Raw genomic sequence first — 27,033 nt, 5'->3', positions numbered from 1 at the left:
TATAACAGGATTGAGCTAATCCCTATATTTCTCTTTGTCTATACATGTTATTCGCGCAATATTATCTTCATTTAGAGTTATTCAACCTTAAATTAGAATTTCTTTTATGGATAACACAAATAACCATATTTCATTTACCAAAATCACTTTTTAGTATGTGTTTAACTATTTGAAATAAGCTACCCAAGCCTGTTAAACTTAAGAAGTTTGGAGAAATGGGGCCTTTTGATTTTGAGGTCAGTTGGTCAATGTCATTGTGACCTTAAGATAACCTTCAGCTGAAAATCGGTTTCCGATCAATATATGAATAACACTATGGCCCAAGGACCTCAATCTTCGCAGCCAGGTTGGCCATAACCAGCAGGTGAATCCCATTGCATTACAGGTCAGTGAATCAAATGTTCGAAAGCTGAAAATGCTCATTTTCCCTATCAATAATTGAAAACGTCTAAGCCTAGCGACCACGAACTTGGTAGAGGTCCCTTAAACATGACCAGCACCCTTACTTTTTTACCTCAGCTGGTAAAGAGTCAAGGTCGTGGTGACCTTGAGGGGAAGTCCTAATTCGTCCAATAAGCAAAGAATGCTTTTATCCAGGTACCTCAAACACTTGGTATGCTGGTGAACAGCATCTGCTTCCTTTTAGTCATGTTTCAAAAACATTCGCTGCGTCGTTGATGCTTTGCATCAAAATTAGTCCTTATTTGATATATACATATTTTGTGTAGTTATACAACTTGTACTCGTCAGATATTAAATAGGGTTGAAAACCAGATGGTTCCAAAATCGACAAACACATTTTTTCCACAATACAGGCATAGAATTGTTAATACGAGCTAGTAGGGGCCGATTATATTAATAAAAGATTAGTCGATGAGTTTACCTGTTTAAAATATCGTATAATGTTTTTTTTTCCAGTTTATAGTGTGTATATATAGTATGTTGAAGTAATGTGATTATTACCGATACGTATACCGATACAATTTTTAAACTAGCAGGAATTTACGCGGTAGACAAACCTTAAAAAATCGATTTGGAAAAATACAAAAAAAAAATCGAAACATACATGTGTCGTAAGCGATGTGATGCATCAGTAAGTAAGATTCAATGTGTTCTACACCGTGTTATCAATTGTATGTAAAGTGTTTTTGCTGATACTCTTACCTAAGTGTCAATGATAAACAGCCAGGGTAGGGTTGGGGGGGTGCAATCGTTTAAAACTTGATGAGTTCTCCGCATGTTATCTTTTGGTTAGTCTGCACTAGCAAGCCATGTGATTGGACAACAATAATAATTAGATTAATTTGGACCAATCAATAAACATTTCGAACCAAATAATTAACTGGTGTCATACAATTGGCTGCTGCATTAAATCATAGTGTATGCCGTGTTGCTAAAATTATCTCCCATAGAATTAATTGGTTTTATTTGTAATACAATAAAATGTCACATAAACGTTTTGATTGTTCGTGCTAACCAAACTCTATAATGATTTTTAATGATTACCAATGAATGCGATGTTCACACCTATGTAAGAATTTATTCGATATGGCATGGTTTATGAGAGAGCAAAATTTATGAGCAGAACCTGAAATAAAAATCAATGTGATTTAATTGAAATACTTATAGGTTATAACAACTGCATGCAGACTACATTTAAACAATTTTACGAAAAAAGAAAAAAAAATGAACATTAAAATTTGAAACAGATACAAGACATATAAAACTGCACTGAGATACTTAAAAACGCTATACTTGTACTTCGATGTTTTTTGATAAACGAAACAATGTTATGCCTGTTACAATTCCCTGTGAATTTAGAAGCATGGCAATCCATACAATTTAATTCACAAGCAATTTACTGATTATGTTTCGTTTATCATAAGTGATATTCGAAGTACATACATTGTGTGTGTTTTTTAGTATTTTAGTGTATAACATCAGACTTTCATTCATCTTCGCCTTCACCTTCCCCGGCCTCCAGCCGCTCCTGTTGGTCAATGTCGTACAAAGGATTGGTTGCTGGAAGGGAGGCGCGGTAGTCCAGAGAGCGGTTCACCCGCCGCCGGTGAAACCAAATTCCGACCCCTACAGCAACGCCCCCGATCACTAGCAAGCAGGACAAAGCCACGAACACGATAGCTACTGGGGCCAATCCCTTTCCTGGGGCCTGAGGGGGATTACGGTCTTCCTTTGCTGACAATGAGCTTTTTGAATTGTTTTCTTTTATGTTACCTTTGCTTGTAGAAGTTTTGTTCATTTGCTGTGTTGGTTCGTTCGGCTTATTAGTTTCTATTCTGGTGTTTGCTGTAGTTGCAACTTCTTTGGTGATATCCGTAGGTGATGTTTTGGGAACTGTTTGTTTAGTTATTTTAATTGTTGTTGATTGCGTTGGAGATATCGTGGTGGGTGTTGTTGTTGATGTAGACGTAGTGGTTGCGGCGGTTGTGGTTGTGGGGGCGATGGTGGTGGTTGTAGGCGTCGTGGTTGGCAGTTTTGTTGCTGTAGTGCGTTTCTTTGTTGTCGTCGTTGTCGTCGTTGCCGAACCTGAAAAAATCATTCGCAATTAATTTGCAAAAGCAACATACACATGTTTATGTTTATATATTATATATTGATAAATATTTTCCGAATGTAATAAAACTTGCAATTTGAAGTCCCGCTAGCCATTATGAAGTGTCGGTCAGTGTTTCGGAGTAAAATAAAACAGAAAGCGAGTGATACTCAGGTTGTCCGTTAACCGCTCTGGTTAGCGCATTCGTCTCTCGCAAAGGCGTTCAGGGTTCGATTACCGGCCTGGGCGCATGTGAGGTCGGTCTGTGTTCACCAAGCCGGAAAAGCGGTTTTTTCCGGGTTCTACGATTTTCCCCTGAACAGAAGACCACACTCTCGTGCAAAGTCGTGCAAACGAGTGTGACTTAACACGCATCAACATAATTTTCTTCGCCAAGGAATACATTATTATAGTTTAAGCTCACTGATATTCACTGAAATGCCATCAAATCTCAGCGTGTAGGTAAGCTGTTTGGGTAATTTGCTTACATATTTAACTACAAATGCATATAACCACGCTTGAACAACGCTTTAAGGTCAAACAGTCCTGTAGAAATGTTTTGTTCAAGCCTTTGTCATGTTAATTATTCTTTTCCTAATAATAATTTCTTATCATACGAAAATTATACGAGGTCACTATGTGTCGGTTCAAATTCGGTATTCGGTATTCGTTTTTGAATTATCATCACCTGCTAAGCCACTTCTGTATTGTTTTGCCAGATTATTAGGCAGTGTCGTGTGGGGAAAGTATTATTAACCTGGGCATGTTTGAAGCGAACAATCGTGAACTGCCAAGCCACTACCGTTACTCTTTGCCAGAAAATAAACTTATGTCGTATGAGGAAAGTATGGTTTACCTAAGCATTTTTCATGGGACACATTATCAACTGATAAGCCACAAGTATTACCCTTTGCCAGAATATAATGTAATATCGTACAGGAAAGGTATGGCTTACCTTAACATGTTCAATGGACACATAATTACCTGCTAAACCGCTTGAGAATATGAGGTAATGTCGTACGAGAAAAGTATGGAATACCCGGACATGTTTCAAGGGACACATCATTATCTGCTAAGCCTCTACTGCAAATCTTTGTCAAAGTATAGGGTTTTTCGTGGGCGGAAGGAATGGCTTACCTAGACATGTTTCAATGGACACATCATTAACTGGCAAGCCACTACTGCAACTCTTTGTAAGAGTATAGGGTTTTCGTGTGAGAATGGAATGGTTTTGGGGGTGAATATTATCCACTGCCACTACTGTAAATCTGAGAAAAGTATGGCTTACCCGGGCATGTTTGTCAAAATTTAGAGAAGTTTCGTTAAGAAAAGTATGGCTTACCTGGGCATGTTTGCCAAAGTTAATGGAAGTTTCGTTGAGAAAAGTATGGCTTACCCGGACATGTTTGCCAAAGTTAAAGGAAGTTTCGTTGAGAAAAATATGGCTTACCCGGGCATGTTGCCACAGTTTAAGGAAGTTTCGTTAAGAGAAGTATGGCTTACCCGGGCGGCATCTTGCCAAAGCTTAAGGAAGTTTCGTTGAGAGAAGTATGGCTTACCCGGGCATGTTGCCAAAGTTTAAGGAAGTTTCGTTGGGGAAAGTATGGCTTACCCGGGCATGTTGCCAAAGTTTAAGGAAGTTTCGTTGGGGAAAGTATGGCTTACCCGGGCATGTTGCCAAAGTTTAAGGAAGTTTCGTTGAGAGAAGTATGGCTTACCCGGGCATGTTTGCCAAAAGTTAAGGAAGTTTCGTTGAGAAAAGTATGGCTTACCCGGGCATGTTTTCCAAAGTTTAAGGAAGTTTCGTTGAGAGAAGTATGGCGTACCCGGGCATGTTGCCAACATTTAAGGAAGTTTCGTTTTAGAAAAGTATGGTTTACCCGGGCATGTTTGCCAACATTTAAGGAAGTTTCGTTTTAGAAAAGTATGGTTTACCCAGGCATGTTTGCCAACATTTAAGGAAGTTTCGTTAAGAAAAGTATGGCTTACCTGGGCATGTTTCAAGGGACACGTCATCAACTGCAAAGTCACTACGGTAACTCTTGGATCTGGTAGCACGGAACACGATCTGTGGACGCGATATGTGGAATATATGGTAATGTATGGAGCTTAAATCGTGATGTCACGTCGATTTTTAGAGTTATGTCAAGACTATTTGTCTTTTTTTATTTGTTCACTGACATTGCTTGTCAACAAAATTCAAGTAAACATATGAAAAGTGAACAAGTAAACATAATCATAATGTTGACAAGTTATCGGATATAACTCTTCAAGTCGACATAAAAACAAATTGACAATACAACATGATCACATCATCAGTACATGCGATAAACGTTTCTAAAAGAGTAGAAACAGCTTAGCGACTACGCTAAATAATAATACAGAACATGTATAGTTACATTTGTCCACGTGATTTTGGCGATACATTAATAAAATTTTTAAATAGTATATCAAGGAATGAAAATAATCAACCTCTTAGTGTTTAAATCAAATTATATTTGAGGTATATTTTTTATTCTTCAAGGTTTGTAAGTGATCTTTGCTTTAGAACAAAAACATTTACTGCAGATATGCAGGAATTTAAGACACTGTAATAATTATTGTAGAATGGTACCATCCAAAACCATATTTGGAAAATATCAAGGTGTCACCTGGAATGGCCCTTTCTGTTCGGGTATTTCTATGGTATGATCCTGCCACTCCGTTCCCAAATTTTGGCTGACAGAAAACGCTGGCTCCAGACCTGTCAATCCGTCATGGTCGTCGGGCTTGATAATAACTTCCAGTGTCCCAATTTCTGAAGAAAATATGACATTAATACAAAAAGTAATAAAAGGAAATTGCAGGGATAAGCCCAGTATCGAAATAGCTAATGGTAAATCTGTGTATAGAGGCATTGTAATTTAGCGTTGTGTCTTGTAATGTGTGCTGTCATAAAGCGCTGTGTCTTGTATTGTGTGAAGTGTTTTAGCATTGTATTTTGTATAGTGTGTAGTCATGTAACGCTGTGTCTTGTATTGTGTGAAGTGTTTTAGCATTGTATTTTGTATAGTGTGTAGTCATGTAGCGCTGTGTCTTGTATTGTGTGAAGTGTTTTAGCGTTGTGTTTTGTATAGTGTGTAGTCATGTAGCGCTGTGTCTTGTATTGTGTGAAGTGTTTTAGCGTTGTGTTTTGTATAGTGTGTAGTCATGTAGCGCTGTGTCTTGTATTGTGTGAAGTGTTTTAGCGTTGTGTTTTGTATAGTGTGAAGTCATGTAGCGCTGTGTCTTGTATTGTGTGAAGTGTTTTAGCTTGTGTTTTGTATAGTGTGTAGTCATGTAGCGCTGTGTCTTGTATTGTGTGAAGTGTTTTAGCATTGTGTTTTGTATAGTGTGCAGTAATGTAGCGCTTTGTCTTGTATTGTGTGAAGTGTTTTAGCATTGTGTTTTGTATAGTGTGTAGTCATGTAGCGCTGTGTCTTGTATTGTGTGAAGTGTTTAAGCATTGTGTTTTGTATAGTGTGGAGTCATGTAGCGCTGTGTCTTGTATTGTGTGAAGTGTTTTAGCGTTTTGTTTTGTAATGTGTGTTGTCATGTTGCGTTGTGTTTTGTAAAAGGTGTTGTCTTGTAGCGTTCTGTTTTGTAAAATGTGTTGTCATGTAGCGTTGTGTTTTGTTAAATGTGTTGTCATGTAGCGTTGTGTTTTGTAAAATGTGTTGTCATGTAGCGTTGTGTTTTGTAAAATATTTTGTCATGTAGCGTTGTGTTTTGTAAAGTGTGTAGTCATGTAGCATTGTATTTTGTATAATATGTTGTCATGTAGTGTTGTAGCCATGTGTCTTGTAAGGTGTGTAGTCTTGTCGCGTTGTGTCTTGTAATGTGTGTAGTCATGTAGCGTTGTGTCTTGTAATGTGTATAGTCATGTAGCATTGTGTCTAGTAATGTGTGTATTATTGTAGCGTTGTATCTTGTACAGTGTGTAGTCATGTAGCATTGTGTCTTGTAATGTATGTAGTATTGAAGCATTGTGTCTTGTAATGTATGTAGTATTGTAGCATTGTGTCTTGTAATGTATGTAGTCATGTAGCGTTGTGTCTTGTAATGTATGTAGTATTGTAGCATTGTGTCTTGTAATGTATGTAGTCATGTAGCGTTGTGTCTTGTAATGTATGTAGTATTGTAGCATTGTGTCTTGTAATGTATGTAGTCATGTAGCGTTGTGTCTTGTAATGTGTGTAGTATTGTAGCATTGTGTCTTGTAATGTATGTAGTCATGTAGCGTTGTGTCTTGTAATGTGTGTAGTATTGTAGCATTGTGTCTTGTAATGTGTGTAGTATTGTAGCGTTGTGTCTTGTAATGTGTGTAGTATTGTAGCATTGTGTCTTGTAATGTATGTAGTATTGAAGCATTGTGTCTTGTAATGTATGTAGTATTGAAGCATTGTGTCTTGTAATGTATGTAGTATTGAAGCATTGTGTCTTGTAATGTATGTAGTATTGAAGCATTGTGTCTTGTAATGTGTGTGGTCTTGTAGCATTCTGTCATGTAATGTGTGTGGTATTGTAGCATTATGTCTAGTAATGTGTTTTGTCTTGTAGCGTTGTGTCTTGTAATGTGTTTGGTTTAGTAGCGTTGTGTTTTTAACTGTGTGTAGTCTTGTAGTATTGTGTCTAGTTATGCATGTAGTCATGTAGCATTGTGTTTTGTAATGTGTGTAGTCTTGTAGCGTTGTGTCTGGTAATGTGTGTAGTAGTGTAGTTTTGTGTCTTGTTATGTGTGTATTCGTGTAGCGTTGTGTCTTTTAATGTGTGTAGTCTTGTAGTATTGTGTCTAGTTATGCATGTAGTCATGTAGCACTGTGTTTTGTAATGTGTGTAGTCTTGTAGCGTTGTGTCTGGTAATGTGTGTAGTAGTGTAGTTTTGTGTCTTGTTATGTGTGTATTCGTGTAGCGTTGTGTCTTTTAATGTGTGTAGTCTTGTAGTATTGTGTCTAGTTATGCATGTAGTCATGTAGCATTGTGTTTTGTAATGTGTGTAGTCTTGTAGCGTTGTGTCTGGTAATGTGTGTAGTAGTGTAGTTTTGTGTCTTGTTATGTGTGTATTCGTGTAACGTTGTGTCTTTTAATGTGTGTAGTCTTGTAGTATTGTGTCTAGTTATGCATGTAGTCATGTAGCATTGTGTTTTGTAATGTGTGTAGTCTTGTAGCGTTGTGTCTGGTAATGTGTGTAGTAGTGTAGTTTTGTGTCTTGTAATGTGTGTATTCGTGTAGCGTTGTGTCTTTTAATGTGTGTAGTCTTGTAGTATTATGTCTAGTTATGCATGTAGTCATGTAGCATTGTGTTTTGTAATGTGTGTAGTCTTGTAGCGTTGTGTCTGGTAATGTGTGTAGTAGTGTAGTTTTGTGTCTTGTTATGTGTGTATTCGTGTAGCGTTGTGTCTTTAAAGTGTTTAGTCTTGTAGCATTGTGTCTAGTTATGCATGTAGTCTTGTAGCGTTGTGTCTTTTAATGTGTGTAGTCTTGTAGCATTGTGTCCAGTTATGCATATAGTCATGTAGCGTTGTGTCTTGTAATGTGTGTAGTCTTGTAGCATTGTGTCTAGTTATGCATGTATTTATGTAGCGTTGTGTCTTTTAATGTGTGTAGTCTTGTAGCATTTTGTCTAGTTATGCATGTAGTCTTGTGGCGTTGTGTCTTTTAATGTGTGTAGTCTTGTAGGATTGTGTCTTGTAATGTGTGTAGTTTTGTAGCATTGTGTCTAGTTATGCAACTGGACACAATGCTACAAGACTACACACATTAAAAGACACAACGCTACAAGACTACATGCATAACTGGACACAATGCTACAAGACTACACACATTAAAAGACACAAAGCTACACGAATACACACACATTACAAGACACAATACTACACTACTACACACATTACCAGACACAACGCTACAAGACTACACACATTACAAAACACAATGCTACATGACTACATGCATAACTGGACACAATGCTACAAGACTACACACATTAAAAGACACAACGCTACACGAATACACACATAACAAGACACAAAACTACACTACTACACACATTACCAGACACAACGCTACAAGACTACACACATTACAAAACACAATGCTACATGACTACATGCATAACTAGACATAATACTACAAGACTACACACATTAAAAGACACAACGCTACAAGACTACACACAGTTAAAAACACAACGCTACAAGACCACACACATTACAAAACACAACGCTACAAGACAAAACACATTACTAGACATAATGCTACAATACCACACACTTTTCATGACACAATGCTACATGACTACATACATTACAAGACACAATGCTTCAATACTACATACATTACAAGACACAATGCTTCAATACTACATACATTACAAGACACAATGCTTCAATACTACATACATTACAAGACACAATGCTACAATACTACATGTAGTAGTCTTGTAGCATTTTGTCTAGTTATGCATGTAGTCTTGTAGCGTTGTGTCTTTTATTGTGTGTAGTCTTGTAGCATTGTGTCCAGTTATGCATGTAGTCATGTAGCGTTGTGTCTTGTAATGTGTGTAGTCGTGTAGTGTTGTGTCCGGTTATGCATATAGTCTTGTAGCATTGTGTCCAGTTATGCATGTATTCTTGTAGCGTTGTGTCTTTTAATGTGTGCAGTCTTGTAGCATTGTGTCCAGTTATGCATGTAGTCATGTAGCGTTGTGTCTTGTAGTGTTGTGTCCGGTTATGCATGTAGTCTTGTAGCATTGTGTCTAGTTATGCATGTAGTCTTGTAGCGTTGTGTCTTTTAATGTGTGCAGTCTTGTAGCATTGTGTCTAGTTATGCATGTATTCTTGTAGCGTTGTGTCTTTTAATGTGTGCAGTCTTGTAGCATTGTGTCTAGTTATGCATGTATTCTTGTAGCGTTGTGTCTTGTAATGTGTGCAGTCTTGTAGCATTGTGTCTAGTTATGCATGTATTCTTGTAGCGTTGTGTCTTGTAATGTGTGTAGTCTTGTAGCATTGTGTCTTGTTATGTGTGCAGTCTTGTAGCATTGTGTCTAGTTATGCATGTATTCTTGTAGCGTTGTGTCTTGTAATGTGTGCAGTCTTGTAGCATTGTGTCTAGTTATGCATGTAGTCTTGTAGCGTTGTGTCTTTTAATGTGTGCAGTCTTGTAGCATTGTGTCCAGTTATGCATGTATTCTTGTAGCGTTGTGTCTTGTAATGTGTGTAGTCTTGTAGCATTGTGTCTAGTTATGCATGTAGTCTTTTAGTTTTGTGTCTTTGAATATCTTTTTGCGGAAACAGCGATTTATATGTTTACCTTTTTTGGACAACAACCGACACGCTACGGGTGAATAAAAAAATATTTGCAAACAAAAAAACAACATTAATTTACAGCCACATTTGTTCTTTTTTTCTATTATGTCGGCATGACCTTTTTATAAGTTAATTATTTTATTCGGTGCTGTCCCTCAAGCTTCTAGTTCAATTTCAATTCAATTCAATTCATTTTATTCAAGAAAATAAAGGCCACCGGCCCAAAATACACAAAATGTACAAAAAACAAACATAGTATAGTAGTTGCAACATACGATTTACACATTTATCAAGTCTAACACAGGGTATACATAGATTGTTAACTTCAATATTGTATTATCATTTTCAGTAGACTTAAAGAGTAGAAATCATTTAAACTATTACCAGATGAATACAAATTAAAAAGATATTGTCTACGAATAATATCGAATTTAGGGCATTGAAAGAATGCATGATATTCACAATCAATAACTGTCAAATTTTGATATATCAATGACCCTTTCTTGCAAAAAATTATCACCCAAGAGGCGTTCTTCTTTTGTCTATTATTATTTTTTTCACTAATAAGATTTTCTATGACATCTTTATAAAAAGCAACGGAAACTGACATGAATTGTATATGAATTACCATTAATTGCAAAAAAAAACACATTTTAATTAACATCCACGGATCTTTTTCCATAAATTCCGCTTATCATATTTTCTAAGGCATTTTTTTTTTAATTAATTAATGCCTTGGTGATAAATCAGCGGTATTCGTCTTCATGATTTATGAGTGGCATTCATATATTTTGCAATTGATGTTAAAAGGCCAAAGGTTATGCCAGTTTGCATAAGTTAAAGAAAACACGTTTAAACATTGAGTAAACAACTTCAACTAAATGTTTATATTAAAAAACAATTGTATAATGTATCTTAGAAATATTTCACATTTTCATAAACAGCGTTGTTAAACAATATACGCATATAATAAAGAAGAATGCGTTTAAGGGTATTTAAATTGTACAAACTTAAAATACAATAATACTAATCCAACGACAAAAACAACGAAAATCGAGACAGGCAAACTTAATTTCACTCTCAGTATCAGGGCAACCTTGAGAGAAACATTATTAGTAAATTATGTTTACAGAATATTGTAGAATCTGAATACCACCTTTTAATGTGCTGTAAGTCTTAAGGACATCTCAGAAATAGATTGTGTAATATATCTGTCAAAATGTAAGCACACATGAGACCTTCTTATCAGTGATTTTACCATAAAACATCCTAGACATTATTTTTGTTATTTAACATTTTACATTCGGAACTCTTCGGCCATTTTCCATCAAAAACAACCTAGGATATAGGCCGGTACATCAGTAGAAGTAGTTCGTATTTTTTTAAATAATAGTATTTATTAATTGTTGTGTTCTAACGTGTATTTTGTATATGTAAGTTTAAAATGATTGCCGGTGAAGTGTAATATTGTATAAACAATTAAGATTCCCAAGAGTAAAGTCATGAAGTTTTACTGCTATATTGAAATAACTACGCGATCTACTTCCAGCGTAGTTAAATGTAAAGAATTCTGACATTGTAAACCGTCTTTATACATACGAGGCTGTTTTCGATGGAAAGAGGCCGAGGTGTTCCGAATGAGGATTTGAGTCAAATGTAGCTTCACGCAGACATGACTATGTGTGTTGTGTTACATCTGATCGTCTGAACTAACACAACCTGCTTGAGTTCAATGTTGACAAAGTTTAATCTGGATTTCCATGACTATGTGTGTTGTGTTAAGTCTAATCGCCTTAACTTACATAACCTGCATCCTTAAACCTGGATCCATGCAAAGTGTCATCGTTCTGTATGTTTTACTGACTTTGTTTGGCATAAGGTTGCCTGTTTACAAATTTTAAACCTGTTTTGCTATAGAGTGAGTAAAACGGAAAAAAGGTCAACCATACCCAACGTTTACTTCCATATTCCAGTAATTGACACCACATCTGGCCCCAATTTCTCAAAACTTCTTAAATCCCTTATAACAGGACAAAGCTAAGCTTGCTAAATTTGTGTTTCCATAACTTGCTTATTATTTTCTTCTTCAAGAATTTAAGACTTTAAATAGCCATTATCTTATAGATAATACCAGTTAACAATTTTTCATTTATCAACGTCAATTTGAAGGTTTTGTTTCAATTTGTTTGGGCTAATTGAAATTAGCTACTTAAGATTGTAACGCTAAAGAAATTTCGAGAAAATTGGGGCAGGGTGTATTTTCAACAAATAATAAAACACAACAGTATAAATTTTCTTTCCTACCTTTCTCTCCAAGAATGTGGTACCAGAAAGAAAAGCAAAGGTTGCTCATATCCACAGAATAGATGGGCGATTCAAGCACTGCCGCATGACTTTCGCGGGTCGGCGATGACGTCTCGAAATACATGTAGTAACCTAAGAAATAGATATGTATTAAGTATAAAAACACAACATTAAACATATGATAATTATTTGTTTCAGTGTAAGATCACAATATACTACACCGAGTGAGCAATAAAGTGGAACATTCAAACCCCGCTGGCTCGATCTCGCTTGGCTCGAGTTTTTCATTGGCTCGAACTTGATGTAAAAGACCGTTTAAACTTAGTTTACAGCTTTTCAACGCTTTGATGCAAATAAAACAAGAATTGTGCAAAAAATGGGAAAAGCATGACATTAGGCAGAGACTATCTATATACTATAAGGTATTTGAAAAGTACGAGACCCCGGACGTAAATATGAACCGCTTGACCTCTGGGCTGGACATTGAATGAAGTGACCACTTGTTCAGATTTGTTTTCTAAAGTACTCATCAGTTTTAGTCATAATTTTGTATAAATTGTATTCAAACTCATTTTCTAATATATTTTGGTGTAGTAAAAACTTGAATACTTTGTTCAACATGATTTATAAGTCAAACCAGAGTTAACGATGTTTAAAACGTCTTTAGAAGCATGATATATTTTTAGTTTTAATGAGGTGTATTAACATGGCTTCAATATCAATTTTCATATCCAGTATATTAAGTAAATGTTTTCGTTCGTTATTTTTATAATACACTTAAATTAATCATACAAGCGGCACTTTCAAATTTCTTCCTTTTAAGAAACCAGGATGAAAAATCACGTAACTTCAAAGGGGTTCTCACATGGGCCACCACGGACCACAGCCGAGGTAAACAAACGAGTAAGTGACGTTAATTTCTAAATAACTTTTTTGACAGAAAATATATGAAACGATCTTTTAGCCTATAAAGACTATGCTATTTTCTCTTTGTACTCATGTATTTGTTTTAGATTTGCTTGTATTTTAATGATGCAATCTTTAGCCTTCATTTCCACAGTCATTTGATAGGAATAAACTGCTTTGGGGTTATATGACAAGAAATAATTTAGTGACATTTGAATCATTTTGTTTCAGATTTACAAAAAGGGGTCACTCTTACCAGTTATCTAGCATAAAATAACTATGAGTAACTGTAGGTTAAAAATGTCAAAAAATCTCGAAAGATCTAAATAGCTTAAAGTTTAAAACTTCGATTTGATCCGAACGTTTTGAGTGCGAATGACATGCCAAGAAACGTACCCAAACAAAAAGTTGCAACAAAAACATGCAGCCTTCATGCAGTTTACCCCTAAATATGCTATTATCAACCAGAATTATTACCTGAACATGCGTTTTGTTGAAGAAATTTGTTCAAGTTTCCGATTGTGTCTCAAAAAATCTCAACACAGTGATCCGTTTCACTGATGAACACAATGTACAGTTCAAAGAGAGTGAACTCCTAGTGTGGATTACATTCCCTTCAAATGATCACTGTAGTGTTAGTCAATAAGCAGTAGTAGTTACCTTTCCCGTCTTGACCGAGTGTGTGATCATGGTCAGGTCCTGTCCGGGAGGTAGGGGTACTTCCGGTGTTAAGGACCCAGTCTTGATCATCCCCCGTCCCTTGGCCCCACCCACACGGATCTGGTCCCTGCTCGAAGTCGCATTGTGTCGGCGGGGTCCATGCTGTGAATATAAACGAGCTTTCAGCTTGAAGTCGCATGATTGTAGAAATGATCAAATTTATGCAAGCGAAAGTATGGTCCGACTTTTTCAATATAACATAATTTTACATACTATATAGATATAACATATAAAAACTTGCGATGGAATCATTTACAATCGAAGTGTTAATATTGTAAGTGAGGAGACATTTTTGAGAAGATGACAACGCAACAAGGAAGAACAGTTTAATCAGATGTCAACATTGTTGATCAGGGGACGTAAACCGGATTTCAAACTCATGTTTAATCAGATGTCAACATCCTGTTGATCAAGGGACCCGCATTTCAAACTCATGTTGTTTTGTGACTTAAATGTGCATTGTTATTTTAAACTGGTGTCAATTAATTGATATTACAATTTAAAGCTGCACTTTCACAGATATACCGTTTGAATAACTTTTTAACTTTATTTTGTCTTGGAAAAGGCTTTTTTTTTAACTTAAATATAGTATCTGCGATCTAATTATAATAACTGATTTCTATGCATTTTCGTAAGAATGCAGCTTTAAGACTATACTTGAGGTACTGAATACAATGTTGCCTTTGTTTCTGACTCATAGACTTGACTGTCTTTATTGTATTCTTACGTTCACAAGTAGGCTGTTCTGCACTCCAGTTCGTTCCGTCGCAGATGACTGACCCAGCTCCGACAAGGCGATGGTCGACGGCGCATCCAAACGTCAACACAGATCCACCAAGCGACGACGTCACTCGGAGTACGGACGTCGGATTGATTTGCTCACACGTGGGTGCTGCAATTGTGTTGAATGAAGTTGCTTACGATTGTCATTGCGTATACTCTAAACCATAACACGGAAGTGCTAAGGCCAACATAAACCACCGCCACATTGGCCTTTCTGTTCAAGGCCTCATTCACAAACCCCAGATACTTGTTTAAAAAGAATTTTGAAAATCCCATCTTTAAATAATACAGCTTTAAAAACAAATAGCATTGCTAACGGTTTTTAGGCAAAATAGAGCATTTTCTGTCACATTTAAAAAAAAATAATAAAAGAGCTCTATTTTGAATGATTATTGATGTTTTATCATTGAAGCGTTTTCTTCTTTACATTCCATACCAGAATTTCATGTTTTCGATGTTTAACCAAATCAAAGGTGAAAGAGTCCCGTAAACGTTAGTAATGTTGTTTTGCAGGGATATTACCACAGGTATTGCACTTTGGTTTACATTGCATTGTGTTGTACTGAGATATTACCAGATGTGTTGCAATGTGTTGTACTGAGGTATTGCCAGAGGTTTTGTAATGTGTTGTACTGAGGTATTGCCAGATGTATTACAATGTGTTGTACTGAGGTATTGCCAGATGTATTGCAATGTCTTGTATTGAGATATTGCCAGATGTATTGCAATGTCTTGTACTGAGGTATTGCCAGATGTATTGCAATGTGTTGTACTGAGGTATTGCCAGATGTATTACAATGTGTTGTACTGAGGTATTGCCAGATGTATTGCAATGTCTTGTATTGAGATATTGCCAGATGTATTGCAATGTGTTGTACTGAGGTATTGCCAGATGTATTGCAATGTGTTGTACTGAGGTATTGCCAGATGTATTACAATGTGTTGTACTGAGGTATTGCCAGATGTATTACAATGTGTTGTACTGAGGTATTGCCAGATGTATTGCAATGTGTTGTACTGAGGTATTGCCAGATGTATTGCAATGTGTTGTACTGAGGTATTGCCAGATGTATTGCAATGTCTTGTATTGAGATATTGCCAGATGTATTGCAATCTGTTGTACTGAGGTATTGCCAGATGTATTGCAATGTGTTGTACTGAGGTATTGCCAGATGTATTGCAATGTGTTGTACTGAGATATTGCCAGATGTATTACAATGTGTTGTACTGAGATATTGCCAGATGTATTGCAATGTGTTGTACTGAGGTATTGCCAGATGTATTGCAATGTGTTGTACTGAGGTATTGCCAGATGTATTGCAATGTGTTGTACTGAGGTATTGCCAGATGTATTACAATGTGTTGTACTGAGATATTGCCAGATGTATTACAATGTGTTGTACTGAGGTATTGCCAGATGTATTACAATGTGTTGTACTGAGGTATTGCCAGATGTATTGCAATGTGTTGTACTGAGGTATTGCCAGATGTGTTGCAATGTGTTGTACTGAGGTATTGCCAGATGTATTGCAATGTGTTGTACTGAGGTATTGCCAGATGTGTTGCAATGTGTTGTACTGAGGTATTGCCAGATGTGTTGCAATGTGTTGTACTGAGATATTGCCAGATGTGTTGCAATGTGTTGTACTGAGATATTACCAGATGTATTACAATGTGTTGTACTGAGATATTGCCAGATGTATTGCAATGTGTTGTACTGAGATATTGCCAGATGTGTTGCAATGTGTTGTACTGAGGTATTGCCAGATGTATTGCAATGTCTTGTACTGAGATATTGCCAGATGTATTACAATGTGTTGTACTGAGATATTGCCAGATGTATTGCAATGTGTTGTACTGAGGTATTGCCAGATGTATTGCAATGTGTTGTACTGAGGTATTACCAGATGTGTTGCAATGTGTTGTACTGAGGTATTGCCAGAGGTTTTGTAATGTGTTGTACTGAGGTATTGCCAGATGTATTGCAATGTGTTGTACTGAGGTATTGCCAGATGTATTGCAATGTGTTGTACTGAGGTATTGCCAGATGTATTGCAATGTGTTGTACTGAGGTATTACCAGATGTATTGCAATGTCTTGTACTGAGGTATTGCCAGATGTATTGCAATGTGTTGTACTGAGGTTTTGCCAGATGTATTGCAATGTGTTGTACTGAGGTATTACCAGATGTATTGTAATGTGTTGTACTGAGGTATTGCCAGATGTATTGCAATGTGTTGTACTGAGGTATTGCCAGAGGTTTTGTAATGTGTTGTACGGAGGTATTACCAGATGTGTTGCAATGAGTTGTACTGAGATATTGCCAGATGTATTGCAATGTGTTGTACTGAGGTATTACCAGAGGTTTTGTAATGTGTTGTACGGAGGTATTACCAGATGTGTTGCAATGTGTTGTACTGAGGTATTGCCAGAGGTTTTGTAATGTGTTGTACTGAGGTATTACCAGATGTATTGCAATGTGTTGTACTGAGGTATTGCCAGAGGTTTTGTAATGTGTTGTACGGAGGTATTACCAGATGTATTTCAATGTCTTGTACTGAGGTATTGCCAGAGGTTTTGTAATGTGTTGTACGGAGGTATTACCAGATGTATTGTAATGTGTTGTACAGAGGTATTGCCAGAGGTTTTTCAATGTGTTGTACTGAGGTATTGCCAGATGTATTGCAATGTGTTGTACTGAGGTATTGCCAGAGGTTTTGTAATGGGTTGTACGGAGGTATTGCCAGATGTATTGCAATGTGTTGTACTGAGTTATTGCCAGATGTATTGCAATGTGTTGTACTGAGGTATTACCAGATGTATTGCAATGTGTTGTACGGAGGTATTACCAGATGTATTTCAATGTCTTGTACTGAGGTATTGCCAGAGGTTTTGTAATGTGTTGTACGGAGGTATTACCAGATGTATTGTAATGTGTTGTACAGAGGTATTGCCAGAGGTTTTTCAATGTGTTGTACTGAGGTATTGCCAGATGTATTGCAATGTGTTGTACTGAGGTATTGCCAGAGGTTTTGTAATGGGTTGTACGGAGGTATTGCCAGATGTATTGCAATGTGTTGTACTGAGGTATTGCCAGATGTATTGCAATGTGTTGTACTGAGGTATTACCAGATGTATTGCAATGTGTTGTACGGAGGTATTACCAGATGTATTTCAATGTCTTGTACTGAGGTATTGCCAGAGGTTTTGTAATGTGTTGTACGGAGGTATTACCAGATGTATTGTAATGTGTTGTACAGAGGTATTGCCAGAGGTTTTTCAATGTGTTGTACTGAGGTATTGCCAGATGTATTGCAATGTGTTGTACTGAGGTATTGCCAGAGGTTTTGTAATGTGTTGTACGGAGGTATTGCCAGATGTATTGCAATGTGTTGTACTGAGGTATTGCCAGATGTATTGCAATGTGTTGTACTGAGGTATTACCAGATGTATTGCAATGTGTTGTACTGAGGTATTGCCAGAGGTTTTGTAATGTGTTGTACTGAGGTATTGCCAGATGTATTGCAATGTGTTGTACTGAGGTATTGCCAGATGTATTGCAATGTCTTGTACTGAAGTATTGCCAGATGTATTGCAATGTGTTGTACTGAGGTATTGCCAGAGGTTTTGTAATGTGTTGTACGGAGATATTACCAGATGTATTGCAATGTGTTGTACTGAAGCATTGCCAGATGTATTGCAATGTGTTGTACTGAGGTATTACCAGATGTATTGCAATGTGTTGTACTGAGGTATTGCCAGAGGTTTTGTAATGTGTTGTACGGAGGTATTACCAGATGTATTGCAATGTGTTGTACTGAGGTATTGCCAGAGGTTTTGTAATGTGTTGTACGGAGGTATTGCCAGATGTATTGCAATGTGTTGTACTGAGGTATTGCCAGATGTATTGCAATGTGTTGTACAGAGGTATTACCAGATGTATTGCAATGTGTTGTACTGAGGTATTGTCAGAGGTTTTGTAATGTGTTGTACTGAGGTATTGCCAGATGTATTGCAATGTGTTGTACTGAGGTATTGCCAGATGTATTGCAATGTCTTGTACTGAGGTATTGCCAGATGTATTGCAATGTGTTGTACTGAGGTATTGCCAGAGGTTTTGTAATGTGTTGTACGGAGATATTACCAGATGTATTGCAATGTGTTGTACTGAGGTATTGCCAGATGTATTGCAATGTGTTGTACTGAGGTATTACCAGATGTATTGCAATGTGTTGTACGGAGGTATTACCAGATGTATTGCAATGTCTTGTACTGAGGTATTGCCAGAGGTTTTGTAATGTGTTGTACGGAGGTATTGCCAGATGTATTGTAATGTGTTGTACTGAGGTATTGCCAGAGGTTTTGCAATGTCTTGTACTGAGGTATTACCAGATGTATTGCAATGTGTTGTACTGAGGTATTGCCAGAGGTTTTGTAATGTGTTGTACTGAGGTATTGCAAGAGGTTTTTTAATGTGTTGTACTGAGGTATTGCCAGATGTATTGCAATGCGTTGTACTGAGGTATTGCCAGAGGTTTTTCAATGTGTTGTACTGAGGTATTACCAGATGTATTGTAATGTGTTGTACTGAGGTTTTGCCAGATGTATTGCAATGTGTTGTACTGAGGTATTACCAGATGTATTGTAATGTGTTGTACTGAGGTATTGCCAGAGGTTTTGTAATGTGTTGTACTCAGGTATTGCCAGATGTATTGCAATGTCTTGTACTGAGGTATTGCCAGATGTATTGCAATGTGTTGTACTGAGGTATTGCCAGAGGTTTTGTAATGTGTTGTACGGAGATATTGCCAGATGTATTGCAATGTGTTGTACTGAGGTATTGCCAGATGTATTGCAATGTGTTGTACTGAGGTATTACCAGATGTATTGCAATGTGTTGTACTGAGGTATTGCCAGAGGTTTTGTAATGTGTTGTACGGAGGTATTACCAGATGTATTGCAATGTCTTGTACGGAGGTATTACCAGAGGTTTTGTAATGTGTTGTACGGAGGTATTACCAGATGTATTGTAATGTGTTGTACTGAGGTATTACCAGAGGTTTTGCAATGTGTTGTACTGAGGTATTGCCAGAGGTATTGCAATGTGTTGTACTGAGGTATTGCCAGAGGTTTTGTAATGTGTTGTACTGAGGTATTGCCAGATGTATTGCAATGTCTTGTACTGAGGTATTGCCAGATGTATTGCAATGTCTTGTACTGAGGTATTGCCAGAGGTTTTGTAATGTGTTGTACGGAGGTATTACCAGATGTATTGCAATGTCTTGTACTGAGATATTGCCAGATGTATTGCAATGTCTTGTACGGAGGTATTGCCAGAGGTTTTGTAATGTGTTGTACTGAGGTATTGCCAGATGTATTGCAATGTGTTGTACTGAGGTATTGCCAGATGTATTGCAATGTGTTGTACTGAGGTATTACCAGATGTATTGTAATGTGTTGTACTGAGGTATTGCCAGAGGTTTTGTAATGTGTTGTACTGAGGTATTTCCAGATGTATTGCAATGTCTTGAACTGAGGTATTGCCAGATGTATTGCAATGTGTTGTACGGAGGTATTGCCAGAGGTTTTGTAATGTGTTGTACGGAGATATTGCCAGATGTATTGCAATGTGTTGTACTGAGGTATTGCCAGATGTATTGCAATGTGTTGTACTGAGGTATTACCAGATGTATTGCAATGTGTTGTACTGAGGTATTGCCAGAGGTTTTGTAATGTGTTGTACGGAGGTATTACCAGATGTATTGCAATGTCTTGTACGGAGGTATTACCAGAGGTTTTGTAATGTGTTGTACGGAGGTATTACCAGATGTATTGTAATGTGTTGTACTGAGGTATTGCCAGAGGTTTTGTAATGTGTTGTACTGAGGTATTGCCAGAGGTATTGCAATGTGTTGTACTGAGGTATTGCCAGAGGTTTTGTAATGTGTTGTACTGAGGTATTGCCAGATGTATTGCAATGTGTTGTACTGAGGTATTGCCAGATGTATTGCAATGTGTTGTACTGAGGTATTGCCAGAGGTTTTGTAATGTGTTGTACGGAGGTATTACCAGATGTATTGCAATGTCTTGTACTGAGGTATTGCCAGATGTATTGCAATGTGTTGTACTGAGGTATTGCCAGAGGTTTTGTAATGTGTTGTACTGAGGTATTGCCAGATGTATTGCAATGTGTTGTACTGAGGTATTGCCAGATGTATTGCAATGTGTTGTACTGAGATATTGCCAGATGTATTGCAATGTGTTGTACTGAGGTATTGCCAGATGTATTGCAATGTGTTGTACTGAGGTATTGCCAGATGTATTGCAATGTGTTGTACTGAGGTATTGCCAGATGTATTGCAATGTGTTGTACTGAGATATTGCCAGATGTATTGCAATGTGTTGTACTGAGGTATTGCCAGATGTATTGCAATGTGTTGTACTGAGGTATTGCCAGAGGTTTTGTAATGTGTTGTACGGAGGTATTGCCAGATGTATTGCAATGTGTTGTACTGAGATATTACAAGATGTGTTGCAATGCGTTGTACTGAGGTATTGCCAGAGGGCTTTCAATGTGTTGTACAGAGGTATTGCCAGATGTATTGCAATGTGTTGTACTGAGGTATTGCCAGAGGTTTTTCAATGTGTTGTACTGAGGTATTGCCAGATGTATTGCAATGTGTTGTACTGAGGTATTGCCAGATGTATTGCAATGTGTTGTACTGAGTTATTGCCAGAGGTTTTGCAATGTTTTTACTGGGGTAATGCAATGTGTTATACAGAGGCATTACAATGTGTTCAACAAAGGTATTTATTTAAAAATAGAAAACAACTGAAGAATGTTCCCTTCCGTAGCTTCCTGTTCTTTCAAGCTTAAAAATGAACATATTTTGTTTGTCCTTTAAAGAGTGAATACCCGGAATATTCGAGTTCAAAATACATTTTACATAGGCTCAGCTATATTTTAAAAATGTGCAAAGAACAGCTTGTTGGGGTAAAATGATTCCTCACCAATACAGATAGGCGGATCGGCGCTCCAAGAGTACCCAAAACAAACAATGAGCGACTCCCCGTACAAAATGAATCCGGAATTACACGTAAACTCGACCACTGAGTTTCCCGCGCGAATACTGTAGTCGCCATTGGCTATATCAATATTTCTCGTCGAACCTGAAAAAATACAATAGTTCTCAAAACAATAAACATTCCATACTTAAAGCTGCACTCTCACAGACTGAACAGTTGGACATTTTTTTGTCTTGGAAAGAGCACATTTTTGCGTAAATATCTGCAAACCAACCGTATAAGATTGCGGACAAAAGACCAGATCGCAATTTTTCATATTTACGTTCAAAAATTAATATGTTATGGCATGGCTTAAACCGTTATTTTTAAGAAAAATGCATAACACATCAATTTTTGAACTTAAATATAAAAATCTGCGATATATTTTTGTCAGCAGTCTTATATTACTGGTTTCCATGCATTTTCGCAAAAATTGGCTCGTTCCAAGACAAAAAAAATAAAAAGTTAAAACGTTCAATCTGTGCGAGTGCAGCTTTAAAACTATTTTTTTTATTTTGAAACACATCTTGTGCGGCTAGTTCATTCTAACTTATTTTAAATGCATTTTATTTTTGAATGTGGAAAATTTAAGATTTAAAAAAATGATATTAGATATATATTTTAATAGATATTGACAAACATTGACATGAATTAAAACATTTATATGACTACAAATAAGGAAGCTCTAAAAGTCTTACATTGTCCCGAAAATGCTCCATTAAACCTCAAAGTCGAGACGTACAATAATATCCAAATTTTACTCATTTTATCACTCAGCGAGGAAATACTATTAAAACAACCTCGACCAAATGTTCTAAATACCACGTTTGTCTACAAACTGGATGACATTAAATACATAAATGTTGCTTTCGACGACGAAAAATACTCTGAGAAACACTTGAAAGTAAGTACATACTTTATCTATGACCGAAATATGTACGGTTAAGACCAATTAAGTCAAAGTCGTACTTAAGTTATTCAGGAAATGCATGAACAGTTAAAGCTGACTATATAAACAAAGTTCTTCAAGTTCCATGAAGAACATTTTAAAAATAAATATATACCAGGATGCGACTCTTCTCAGGAATGCTGAATATAACAACCACCAAGTGATTGTTAAAGTTTTGGTAAATGTATTTACCAAAATAAACGAAGTTATTTGTAAATGTATTTACCAAAATAAACGAAGTTATTTGTAAATGTATTTACCAAAATAAACGGTTTGATGTGAAGCATACTAATAACCCTTTGAGCAGCTTAGTGTTCGAGATTATACTGTGTCCATCGGAGTAGCTCCAATAGGCACGGGCCTACACACCGTTCCCAAAAATGAAAAATACAAAACGTCCAAATCTGCTATAAAAACTGAAAGGTAAGGGGGTGACACTTTATGCCTACTTTAAATTCAAGGTTAACTAAGGTGTTGGGGTTTTTTTTCAAAAAAGTTTAGTGCCTATTTTCAGTCGAACCGTTTAACAAATCGATTCGATAATATGTTTACAGCAACCGGCAATCACATGATTCCAATGAGCGTCTGTTTAACTCGGTTTTGTTTACAAATAGAAGTTGCGAAGCGGGAGTATATTTTGAATGTCATTCAACATGTTTCCCCCTTACCCCGACCCTGGAGATTCCGATGGATCGTGGAATGATGACTTCAAACTCAGACTCTTATCACAGATGAGGGAGTTTGTCAGTGATTTCAAATTTCCATCGAGGGTGACAGATGTTTAATCGGAAAAATATTGGAAATTACGAACAAAAATAGATTATTATTATCTTAGTTTATCATAGAAAAAATGGTAACAAGGACTTACTTTATAACCTTGATATATTATATTTTGCATTTGCCTGCTGGATATATCATGTTCGTAGTTATGTCTTAGTTTAATAAACGTACACCCATTTATGTAAACAATAAAGGTACACTATTTTACAGTTCATTAATAATCAGTCCCTCCTTTCCTTTTATCACAATGGCCTATTTACCTTTTCATCCATCAAGAAAAATGTAAAAATATATACTGCTCAGTACTATGTTTTACTGTTACTTTGCCCTTCCGTTCGTCCGTCAGATTGTCCGCTCGTTCACCCATCTATGCATCCTCCTGTACACCCGTATGTCCAAAAGCTATATTTTTTGGTTTGGGCTATGGTCAGGGATAGGGTTTGAGGGTTTCATTTATTTGTTCAGTCTGTCATTGTGGGATAAAACCATAAAACTGGATATTGGGGTTAAAAAATATGGTTGGATTAAAAAGATAAAAATACAAGAACCCAGAATATATGTCTCGTCTCGTAAGAACGCCCGTACTAACACAATCCGTCCATTCAACCTTCCATCGACCCATCAGTTTATCCATCCAATTGTCCTTCCACCCATCTCTCCGTTCCTGTCGTGATTTCTTTTTTCCCTCCATCCCCTCTTCCATCCACCTGTACGCCAACCAATCTACCCAACAGTCAGTCTTTACCCCCTCCATTGATAACCTGATAGTGTTTGCGAATTTCGTGTTAACCATTTTATTTTTCGCGTTAATTATTTAGCTATCTAGTTAATATTCGCGATACTTTTTTGGTAAGAAAGATATCATAAGACTAAAAACAGGCTTGAAAGGAATGACGAAATTCTGGCACATCATCTTGCAAATGCTCAATAAAAGGCAAAGTACACTTCGTTGGATATTCAAAACGAACTATTGGGTATCTGCGCCGATCAAGTTGTCAGTGCAATCGTATCTGACTGTAAACTGTCCGGTTTCCTCTTTATTATGGTTGATGAGGCAACTGACTGTTTAACAGCTGTCTGTGTGCATGCGTTTTGTTTCAAAAGTAGAAGAGAAACATGTCGTTCGTGAACATTTTTTAGGGTTTGTCACTTGCACTTGTCAATAAAGGGAGTATATTTGGCATAATGCATACTCGAATATCTGCAAGGCACTGGCTTTGATGTTTTGAACATTCGGGGCCAGTGTTATAATGGCGCAGAAACATGGCGGGCAAGTGCTATGGTGTTCAAGTGCTCATCTGGATTACTAATCGCTAACTATACCTATTATAAGTCGCATTGGCTTAACCTGTCATTGGTCCACAGCTCTAAACTTCCATGCGTCAGGATCATGATGTCTTCAGTGCAGGATATACCCTTTACGTTTGACTACTCTGCAAAACGCGTCACAGCATTTGCAGATGAACTGACAGTAGACGTTGTTACAAAGCAAGCGATGGAGAGCCAACAAAAGTTGAAGACCTTGTGTGAAACAAGGTGGATGAGCAGGGCAGATGCGCTTCGTGCATTCAAGAATGCCTACCTCGTTGTCTACCATGCCCTTATCAGAAAGCTGTGACCTTAGCTGACGAGTTCCAGGTACATATTACCTGTATTTGCATCTTGATTGCATGTGGTTGCCGATAAATATATGTATTGATCCATTGGTGCATATAGCAAAAGCTTCTTAACGCAATAATTAACAATTCAACGGAACAAATGATAAAAGCGTATTCGTAACAGTGCGAAACGCATCGTGTATTTGCCAGACTGCAGACTGATAGTTTTAAAAACAATATGCTAGCTGATTTGATATTTCGATATTAATTTAATGAGATCCGATATACGCCGTAAATTTCTATTAGGTATTTTGCATTCTTTTATCGAACGGTTTATTCGATCCGGCTATTAACGAAATCGATCGAATGTTTTATTTTTGTTTTACCTAGAATGACCAAGCAGTGCAACGACAAGCAGCCAGACAGAGGAGCAGGGCGAACTATGATGTACAGGACCCCAGTCGGTATTGGAAGGTTTCCGTCTTCTACGTTTTCGACCACCTGCTTCAAGAAATGAATACCCGTATCCTGAAGAATGAAGAGCGCTTCCAGGCTCAATGGTTAATTCCGACCAAATTTGATGGTCTCCAATCGGCTAATGTGGACAATCTCTACGAGGCCTATGAACCAGACCTACCCAAGACTCGGCAAGAAGTCAGCGAGGAAGTAAGGAGGTGGATTCTGCGATGGCAGGTGAATGTTGCAAAGCCTTCGACACTGCTGGCGACACTCAACAAGACATCGGAGGCAGCTTATCCCTGGATATACATTATACTGCAGTTATTGCTGACCATGCCTGCCACATCCGCCTCATGTGAGCGCTCCTTCAGTTCCATGAGGTGTATCAAGACATACCTTCGTTCTACAATGACCGGCGAGAGGCTATCCTCACTTGGCGTCCTCCATATTCATCGCGATGTTGAAATATTCAGAAATATAAGCATAAACACTTTTGCTTCAGTCAAATGCAGGAACTTGGAAATAATTTTAAGACCCTCGATATTTCATCGTAAACAAAACCAACAGGACACGCTTGTTTAACCATTACATACATATTTTCCATTTTAAAGCTTGTTTGACAAATTAGTATCAAATATTTGTATTTCAGTTCTGTTACTTTAAATCAAACGTATTTTAAATTTTAGTCAAGTGCATTATGAAGCTATTTTTGATGACTAAAAGGGCTCAAGATATACGCCAAATCGCACCATATCGAATATATAGTTTAAACTAATCTCGGGGGAGGTCCCCTTACCCCCCCCCCCCACCAAGTGGGCCTATACTTCATAATAGGCTCAGCTACGCCCCTGGTGTCTACTGGTCAAGTCCCTGTTTCAATCTACCAATCAATATTTAATCGAGAACAGGTGACTGCTGCTATATTTATTTATGGCATTTTAGAAAGAAACTGCCTTCCCATTGGCCAAAGTATAATTTCGAACACCACGTTTTGTCTTAGTCCGATGTGTTAATGTGCTCGGGAAGTATATGAAGAGTGACATGTCCTGGGTATTAATCCTAAAACACACACATACATTCACACACACACACAGACGCACACACACACACACACACACACACACACACGCACACACACACGCACACACACAGAGTCAAATCGTTGCTAAGCTTTTTCACGTACTACTGATTTCCATATGGACTCGTTAAATAAAATACAATCTTAAACTGAAATTAACAAACACCCCATGCATATATGATAGTTCCATTTACAGTCAAAACCCGTTGGCTCGATATTCCAGAGACCGGCTTAAATACTTCGAGTCTCGAGCCAAGCGGGAATGCTTAAATACTGAATGTCAATCGTAACAACTCGGCCATCTCCGGCAAGCTTCGAGATAGTCCTCGTAAATAGTAGTAAGGATATACGAAAGTGCGATGCGGCTGCCGGCGATTAACACCGTTTTCAATCCGCGTAAAGAAGGCCCATTGTAACAACAAGGAAATGGATTGTGTTAAATTAAATGTGCTTGTTTAAGAGAAAATATTTATTGTAACCTCAAAGAATGTTCGTTTTATGAATATTTAGAT

At 37.2% G+C, this 27,033-nt stretch overlaps 1 protein-coding gene across 1 annotated transcript; it reads right to left on the bottom strand.

The window, feature by feature from the left end:
- Nucleotides 1–1,520: 1,520 nt before the first annotated feature.
- On the bottom strand, nucleotides 1,521–22,539 carry LOC128216741 (MAM and LDL-receptor class A domain-containing protein 2-like). Its single transcript, XM_052923397.1, has 8 exons — nucleotides 22,356–22,539; nucleotides 21,604–21,762; nucleotides 14,537–14,701; nucleotides 13,750–13,911; nucleotides 12,184–12,315; nucleotides 5,206–5,351; nucleotides 4,544–4,622; nucleotides 1,521–2,547 (listed from the first exon to the last, which is right to left on the bottom strand). Exons 1-8 carry the CDS (start codon nucleotides 22,420–22,422, stop codon nucleotides 1,949–1,951), a joined length of 1,509 nt encoding a protein of 502 aa, XP_052779357.1. The 5' UTR covers nucleotides 22,423–22,539; the 3' UTR covers nucleotides 1,521–1,948.
- Between the last annotated feature and the right edge of the window lie 4,494 nt (nucleotides 22,540–27,033).

The sequence above is a fragment of the Mya arenaria genome, chromosome 14 (genome assembly GCF_026914265.1).
Source record: "Mya arenaria isolate MELC-2E11 chromosome 14, ASM2691426v1".
Taxonomy (NCBI): Eukaryota; Metazoa; Mollusca; class Bivalvia; order Myida; family Myidae; genus Mya; species Mya arenaria.
Note: the sequence above shows the minus strand (reverse complement) of the source record. Positions and strands in the feature narration are given on the sequence as shown.